General features: G+C 48.7%; 1 gene segment (V, D, J or C); it reads left to right on the top strand.

Moving 5' to 3' along the window:
* Positions 1-928: 928 nt before the first annotated feature.
* On the top strand, positions 929-1,477 carry LOC123347650. The segment is given in 2 exon segments: positions 929-974; positions 1,068-1,477. Coding segments are annotated over 2 exon segments (456 nt in total).
* Positions 1,478-9,308: the final 7,831 nt, after the last annotated feature.

Below are 9,308 nucleotides of genomic sequence, written 5' to 3'. Positions count from 1 at the left end.
CCAATGGCGATCACTATTTGAAGCTTGCAATGCCAAACAGTTACTGGCCAGTGAGGAATCAATTTGGAGGAGGTTAATCAACCATGGAAGCTGTGTTGCTCCAAGTGGGCAGGTCCATTAATCAACTTCTGCTACAAAGGGTAGTGAGTCTGGGAAATGTGCAGGACATAGTGGATGATTTTGCCACGATGGGTTCCCTAATTGCGGTGGCACAATAGATGGCACTTATATCCCCATCGTGACACCAGGTCACCTTGCAAAGAGCACATAAACTGAAAGGGGTACTTTTCAATGGTGTTGCAAGCGCTGGTGGATCACAGGGGGAGTTTCACCTACATCAATGTAGGCTGGTCAGGAAAAGTTCATGACACGTGCATCTTTAGGAATTCGGATCTGTTCAAAAAGCTGCAATCTGGGACTTTCTTTCCAGACTGCAAAATTAACATTGATGATGTGGAGCTGTCTAATGTTTACATGTATTAGACTCCCTGCCCTGTACACTGCCTCACTTCTATTAGCCTCATCAGTGAACTGGTCTCCAGCCAGTCTGAGAGCCTAATACCATGTCACAATATGGAGCCAACCACTCACCCACCCTCATCGTCTGAGTAATTAAATCTGTCTATTTAGCATTCCCTTACCAAATATGGATCTATCTATTCATCCCCATCCACACCACCCCATCTAATCTATCTATCTATGTCTCTTCAATCCTTAGTTCTCTACTGATGGGTCTTCCTCCTTGTCTTGGATCCCCAGCCCCAGACAGTGTGATCGTTCGTTTCTTATATCGATGGCGATATGCAAATACCGATGTATGTTTCCCGTTTAAATCTCTCTTTCTCTCCTGAGAGACAATCCGCAGCCCTTTGTGTCTGTGAGTCACCAGCCAATCCCCTGAGAACTTTCTTCTCCAACATCAGGGAAAATGAGGCTTTGGTTCCATTTAATGTTCATTGTAGCGACTTTGGAAGGTAATTTCTCCCCCTAAATGCACTGGATAGGCAGAGGAAGATTCTATTATTGTTAGGGGTATTTATATGATTTACAACGTGCTTCATTCCCAGGTGTCCGGTCCCAGGTGCAGCTGGTGGAGTCCGGAGGGGATGTGAAAAAGCCCGGAGACTCTCTCCGCCTCTCCTGCACAGCCTCCGGGTTCACCTTCAGCAGCTACAGGATGGACTGGGTCCGCCAGGCTCCCGGGAACGGGCTGGAGTGGACCGCCAGTATTTATACCACTGGCATATACTACAGTGACTCGGTAAAAGGGCGATTCACCGTCTCCAGAGATGACCCCAACAGCCTGTTGTACCTGCAAATGACCGGCCTGAAACCCGAGGACACCGCCCGGTATCACTGTGTGAGACACCGGCAGGGCTCGTACAAAAACCAGAGACGCAGAACCGCCCTTCCGCTATGCGCCGCGCTGGGGCAGCACTTCCACAAACAATCCAACCCTTCAGTATCAGAGGGGTAGCCGTGTTAGTCTGGTTCTGTTAGTCACTGTCTGGTTAGTCACTTCCACCAATGTAATATATGCCATCATATGCCAGCAATGCCCCTCTGCTATGTACATCGGCCAAACTGGACAGTCTCTAAGGAAAAGGATAAATGGACACAAATCAGACATTAGGAATGGCAATATACAAAAACCTGTAGGAGAACACTTCAACCTCCCTGGCCACACAATAGCAGATCTTAAGGTGGCCATCCTACAGCAAAAAAACTTCAGGACCAGACTTCAAAGAGAAACTGCTGAGCTCCAGTTCATCTGCAAATTTGACACCATCAGCTCAGGACTAAACAAAGACTGTGAATGGCTTGCCAATTACAGAACCAGTTTCTCCTCCCTTGGTTTTCACACCTCAACTGCTAGAACAGGGCCTCATCCACCCTGATTGATCTAAACTCATTATCTCTAGCTTGCTTCTTGCTTGCTTATATATACCTGCCCCAGGAAATTTCCACCACTTGCATCTGAAGAAGTGGGTATTCACCCATGAAAGCTCATGCTGCAAAACATCTGTTAGTCTATAAGGTGCCACAGGATTCTTTGCTAATCCAACCCTTGGCACAGGAACGGGATCTACAACCAGAGGGAATAAAAATCACTCACCAGGTTTCTGAGCTCAATATCCATCTATGACCATGTGTCCATAAAACTGGGGCTTCTTGAATATTCACAGGTCTGAATGTGGCCCTTATCAGACACCAAAGTAAAAGTGCACAGCGCAGAAGAGGAATATTTGGGGAATCAATTCTCGAGGTGTGATAACTAGGACTTGGATTTCAAAGGTGCCTAAATACGCTGCCGTCAAAATCCCATTGCGTTTTTTTGGGCACTAATGCTCTCAATGTCCTTTGAAAAATCACCCGATGCTACTGCAGATCCAACACACTCCTGAAAGGAGACAGCAGGTTCCAAACTCCTCTGGCTTCGATACAAACACAGATTTTCACATGATACTGAACTGCTCTGGTCTTCACTGTAAGGGTCTGATCCAGACTCGGCATAAGCCAGTGGTGAATCTTTCCATTCCCTTCCGTAAACTGTAGCTCAGCCCTTACACCTGGAGGGATGGGAGGGGATTTCAAGGGAGCTCTTGGTGAACCAGTGTGGTCAGATGGCCCCGCACTCGCTGGGCACTGCCCAGGCAGAGCGTTAGCACCAGTCCGACTCCCTCTCCTAGAGCGACCGGCCAAATAACTCTGATCATTCAGGCAAAGGGTTTGTGTCTCTCCTATAAGCAGCGGGATATGCAAATAAGGGTGAGAGTTTTCTGTTTAAATCTGTGCCTCCCTCTGCCCAGGCTGCACCTGGAGACACAATCCGCAGCCCCCTGAGTCTGTGCAGTGACCAGCCAGTCCCTGAGAACTTTACCCTCCAGCACCAGGGACAATGAGGCTTTGGCTCCACTTAGTTTTCATTTTTGCAGCTTTGGAAGGTATTTTTGACTCCAGAGTAATTTGCACAGTCAGGTGAATGTGATACTGTTGCTCTTTCTGTGTGATTTCTATTGTGCCTTTCTTCCCAGGTGCCCGATCCCAGCGGTTGGTGGAGTCCGGAGGGGATGTGAAAAAGCCCGGAGACTCTCTCCGCCTCTCCTGCAAAGCCTCGGGGTTCCCCTTCAGCAGCTACAATATGCATTGGGTCCGGCAGGCTCCCGGGCAGGGACTGGAGTGGGTGTCATTCATCGGCAGCAGAGGGCGAAATATCTACTATTCTGACACAGTGAAAGGCCGATTCACCATCTCCAGGGACAACCCCAACAACCTGCTGTACCTGCAACTGACCGGCCTGAAGCCCGAGGGACACCGCCCGGTATCACTGTGCGGGGGAAGCACGGTGAGGGGAAGCCGGGCTGAGCTCAGACAAAAACCTCTCCCTGCAATAATTAGTGAAGAAGGTTGGAGGCGCCCAAGATCTGTAAGTGAAAATGAGATCAGTTATGGGAAGAGGTCTAGCAACAACAACCCCTTTTTACTCATCTTATTCCTCCTGTTTTGATCTTACTGAAGACCAAAGAGTTTACACAAGTTCCCACAAAGGAGAGAGAAAAAAATATTTGGGTCCCTTCCTCTTTCTTTCCTCTTCCGGGGACAAATTCTGAGCCCACTCACAGTGTCCTGGACAGTCCACAGATTCATAGACCTAAAGGCTGGAAAGGAGCAGGATGATAAACTAGTCTGACCTCCTGCATAACACAGGTCACAGAGCCTCAACCCGGTTCATTCCAGTTCCGTCTAGGACCCTCTTCAATTCACCATGCTGGGATTCCGCTCAGTGTCACCACTGTCAGTATCAGTGACACACTCCAGCGGAAACACACCGCTCTCTCTGCTTTTGGCACTAGAACGCACGATTTGTTTCTTTTCTTTTCTTGTTTTGTTTTTTGTTTCTTTGTCTGTTTATTTGAATAATGTTTCCACCAATGCAGGCTTCTCTGGCACAAGGAGCATTTTCCTAGGAGACAAAAATCCTTGGTTAAATGAATAAAGAAATAACCCCCAAAATATTTATTTTCTGTTTTTAATAATAATACAAAATGGGGGGATCCATGAGAGACAGAGAGAGGGGGTGGGGTGCAGGGTCCCTGAAGGAGATAAATCCACACCATGTAGAGGTCAAGCATAGGAGTTTATTACACACAGCGCTGGCGGAGTGTCACCTGGCTTATTAGGCTCAGAGACACTGTCAATCAATTGATTACAATAGAATATATAGATTTTCCGTGGGCGGGGGAAAGTGATGGGGTAGGCAGTTCCACACTCCGGGATAGGTTTTGCAGCAAGACAAGATAGCACATTAGCCAATGGTTAAAAGGTTACATAATGTCTCCGCCCATGGTCTCAAGTTAGCAAGTTAACATTTAATTAATACTTTGATAAAATATTATTAGTATAAATATATATATATTGAATTCTTATTTGGAGTCCATAGGAATGGAGCAACTCCTTTGATCGTCCAAAAGGTACATTCCTAGGGGTTAAAGCAAAGGAACAGTGAAAGTATATGGCAATAAAGATTGTCCCCTTTATGTCTTAAGGCAGGCATTGGTCCCTGGGAAGGGAGCTGGAAGGATGCCATATCTTATACTGACATGTGCCAACTTTTCATAAACTCAAGGTTGGATCTGTGGAAAGAACGTTCCCTACAGAAGAGACTGACACAATAAGAACAGGGATCCTTTGTTCAATCTGAAACATTAGATGAAACATAATTATTTAGTTATTGCTTCAACATCTGTCATTTCTACTGACCAAGCATATCCTAGCAAAGGCGGTTATCTGTTTACCCCCAGCTTTCTCTTAGCTAATCACTATTTGCTAGGCCTCTGGTCTCCTGACCAAACTCTGGACTTTGAGTCTGGAAAAGAGCTGGTACAATTCATATACCAGGTTGTTATATAAAGTGCATATGGATTTTAACCCTTCAGTCCCCTTCTCCCGTCCAGCAAGGGAGGCGGCAATGAAAAAACAGCACAGCACAGCCTTGGAGACACGCCTGAAAAAGGGCATTGAGGGTTGGAAAACATCATTTTTTAACTCTGTACCTACACAAACTGCTCATTTGCACATAGAAAACCTGCAGGTGCCCTTTGACTCCACCTCGCTAGTAATGTCTCAGGGTTAAACTCAGGCTCCTGGGAAGCGTCTGGAGCGGGGTCTCCAGGGCGAAGTACACAGGAAAGAGTTCACACTACACTGATTCAGCGAAGGGGAGATTCATTGTCTCCCGAGAAAATCCCAGGGGCCGGCTGGATTTACAAACGAGCAGCTGGAGACCCGAGGACACAGCCCGGTATCACTGTGTGAGAGACTGGACCAGTCACAAAGCCCATCACCAAAATACTGTGTTTGGCTCTTAAAATGGCTAAATTTAAGAAAATATAGGAATTAACCCCAATAGTCAACGTTATGTCAAAGGCACCGGTTTATGCTCAGAACTGAGCAGATGAAATAGTTAGAATTTGACTGAACGTCCGGAGCACTGCATAAAAATCCTTTCATGTTCTATATTCCCTAACTTCTTGCAGGAATCATTGGTCTGACGCTACCATGGCAGGAAATATAAACAGTGATGAAGCATGTAAAGTTGAGTTACAAATGCCCTTGAGGAATATTGTCATTGCTGAATCTAATCTAATTTAATCTATCTATCTATCTCCATAAACCCCATCCATCTATCTATCCCCATAACCCCCCCCCTCTCTCTCTCTCTCTCTCTCTCCATAAGCCCCCTCTATCTATCTTATCTATCTAGAAAGAAGAAGGCTCCAGGGGAGATGTGACAGAGGTCTATACACTAATGAATGGTGGTGGGAAAAGTGAAGAGGGAACTAATTATTTACCCTTTCCCCCACATACAAAAACCAGGGGTCACGCCGTGCAATTAACAGCCAGCGGAGTTAATACAAGATCCTGTTCCAAGTGTCATGGATCATTTCAACGCAGCTGGTCAATGCTAGGAAGGAAGGGAAAGAGGAGGGGCTTCCGTCCCAAATCCCACCCAGTGGGATGTTAAATCTTCCGTGTCCAGTGGATCCCTGGGACACGACTCCTCCGCAGAGCTGACCCCACTGGCCGGACGTTGCATGGCTCCTCTCCTCATGGGACAGGGCTCCAGAGACGAGTCCCCTCCCCGCATATCGCCGCACAATACGCAGGCCCTCAGGTCCTGGGTGAGGAAATACAGTCACTGCAGGGAGCTGTTCATTCCTCCCAGGGGCCCGAAAGTGTCAGGAGGACCCCAGCACCCTGTGCCCGGCGCTGCACAGATACACAGAACGGGACAGTCTCACTCATGCACCTGGAGCCCTAGCGCGAATCAATCAAATCACTGGCAACAAGAGTGTGTGTATCTTATAGGGGACATGCAAATGAGGGAGACGGTTTCCTGTTTAAATCTGTGCCTCTCTCTGCCCAGGCTGCACCCGGAGACACAATCCGCAGCCTGGGTCTGTGCAGTGACCAGCCAGTCCCTGAGAACTTTCCCTTTCAACACCAGGAAAAATGAGATTTGTGCTCCTTTTAATTTTCTCTGTAGAGCCTTTAGAAGGTATTTTCTACCTCTGAATAACTGGTGGAGTTAGATTAATATTAAATTATCGCTGTTTTATACCGATATTTACAACCTGTCTTTACTTGCAGGTGTCCGGTCCCAGGCGCTGGTGGAGTCCGGAGGGGATGTGAAAAAGCCCGGAGACTCCCTCCGCCTCTCCCGCAAAGCCTCCGGCTTCACCTTCAGCAGCTACGGCATGAGCTGGGTCCGGCAGGTTCCTGGGAATTGGCTGCTTATATTATCCCTAGCGGGGATAGTACGTAGTTTGTTGATTCAGTGAAAGGCCGATTCACCATCTTCAGGGGTAATCCCAAGAGTGAGCTGTATCTGCAAATGTCCGGCGTGAAAGCCGAGGACCCCGCCCGCTATTACTGTGCGGGACACACCGTGAGGGGAATCCTGGTAGGGCTAATCCAAAAATCCAAACTGCAGAATTGTCCTTCTTAGAACAGGATCAACAGGCAGAGTGCAAACAAATCTGTCAGCTGGTTTCGGATCTCTGCACCCATATTCGATCACGTGTCCATAAAAAACTGCAACAACTTGAGCACTCACATGGTTAAACGTGGCACTGATCGGACACCGAAGTAAAAATGCAGGCTGCACAAGAAGAATATTTGGGGACTCATTTGTTCAAGGTGTGATAACTAGCACTTGGGTTTCCGGAGGTGCCTAAAAGCGATGACTGCCAAGATGCTCCTGTGGGTTGCTGGGGGATGGATAGAAATACTCTCAGATTTCTCTGAAAAACAACAACATGCCACTATAGACCGAGCACATCAGGCACAAACACCTCTGGCCTCAACAGAAAACCAGATTTTCAAACGATGCTGCCCTGCTCACCCGCCTGATATTCTTCCTTCTACGGGTCTGGTCCACAGTCCCCTAAAGCCCGTGGTGGAGCTTTCCACTCCCTTCAGCCCTTACACCTGGAGCGATGGGAGCGGATTCAAGGGAGCTCTTTGTGCAGCAGTGTGGTCAGGATGGCCCCGCACGCACTGGGCGCTGCCCAGACACAGAGTTAGCACCAGTACGACTCCCTCCCTTAGAGCCACCGGCCAAATAACTCCGAGCATGCAGGGAGCGGGTTTGTGTGCCTTATAAGGAAGGGGATATGCAAATCGGGATGAGAGTTTCCTGTTTAAATCTGTCCCTCCCTCTGCCCAGGCTGCACACGGAGACACAATCCGCAGCCCCTGGGTCTGCGCAGTTACCAGCCAGTCCCTGAGAACTTTCCCCTCCAGCACTCGGAAAAATGAGGATTTGGCTCCATTTCGTTTTCATTGTAGCAGCTCTGGGAGGTAGGTTAGCCCCTGAATGCCCTGCAGACTATTGAGTTATTGACTGTAATACCCATGTGTATGTAACCTGTCTTTATTCCCAGGGTTCCGGTCCCAGGTGCAGCTGGTGGAGTCCGGAGGGGATGTGAAACAGCCCGGAGACTCTCTCCGCCTCTCCTGCAAAGCCTCCGGGTTCACCTTCGGTGACTACTGGATGAGCTGGGTCCGGCAGGCTCCTGGCAAGGGCCTGGACTGGGTCGCACGTATAAGCTATTGGGCCGGCAGCACTGTGCATTACGCCGACGCGGTCAAAGGCCGATTCACCATCTCCAGGGACAACCCCAACAACCTGCTGTATCTGCAAACTGACCGGCCTGAAGCCCGAGGACACCGCCCGGTATCACTGTGCGAGAGACACAGTGAGGCGAAGCCGGGCTGAGCTCAGACAAAAACCTCCCGTTGCGGTCAGCAGGGGAAGTCCCAGCTGGTGAGACTCTGACACTCCCGGGACTGGAAACTGAAAAGAGGAAACAGCGTGTTCATGTCAAGGTGCCCTGCTCTGGCCAAATACAGCTTCAGCCAAGGCACAGGTCTCAGGGGCCGGCCCCCTCCTGAGTGAAAAGGGCTGGACCTGGACCTTTCCCTCTGATTTTTAATCAGTTCTATGTGCAAATCAAGACTCCCATTCTACACACTCTTAAAAGCGCGCGGCGAGGGGCGGGGGGACAAAGCCAGTAAACAAAGCCAGTAACACTGACAGCCAGAACCAGGCACCGGGCGACCCCCAGTGATTCTATCGACCATTGGATATTTGTTCTATGTGCGCAAAGGTGTTAAACAACTGATATTATTAATCGACTTCCTCTGCCCTGCGCACTGTCTCCACGTCTATGGGCCTCATCAACAACGCCCATCCAGACCGGGTGTGAGAACCTTAGGGCATCTCACATAGCGGATCTCTCATCCTCCCAACTCCTCTCTCAGTGTATAATCCCATTACACCTACCTGTATTGTAAACAGGAACCCTTCGCCCCGCCCCCAGGTGAGGAGATTTTCCCATGCAAATTTCCACCCAGGGAAGGTTGGGAGTTGAACGGGGCTGTCGAGCAGGTGCCCCTAGGTCGATGGGCCTCACTCTATCCAGGACCCCCAAACTCTTGGGCAGCTCCATCTGGTACTGGCTATGTTCACCATTTACCAGATGATGTTTTACTGGGGAAATCCCATAGATCAGACCTTGCCCAAGGAAAGGGCTATAAATTTCAGGAAATTATCAGTCAGAAATGTTGTGACCGTGAATGCTCTATGCAAGTGAATGTTTTTCATAGCTAATGTGATTATAAAGACCTGAATGGATCCCTCTCTCCATTCACAACCCACATTCTCCCTTGTCACCAAAAAAAAACCGCCCTCCTTTTTTTTTTACCCCAGAGATCTCAAACAGAGGTTGCGCTTGTGTAGGGAA

This window comes from Mauremys mutica, chromosome 13 (assembly GCF_020497125.1).
Source record: "Mauremys mutica isolate MM-2020 ecotype Southern chromosome 13, ASM2049712v1, whole genome shotgun sequence".
NCBI classification, from domain to species: Eukaryota; Metazoa; Chordata; order Testudines; family Geoemydidae; genus Mauremys; species Mauremys mutica.
Note: the sequence above shows the minus strand (reverse complement) of the source record. Positions and strands in the feature narration are given on the sequence as shown.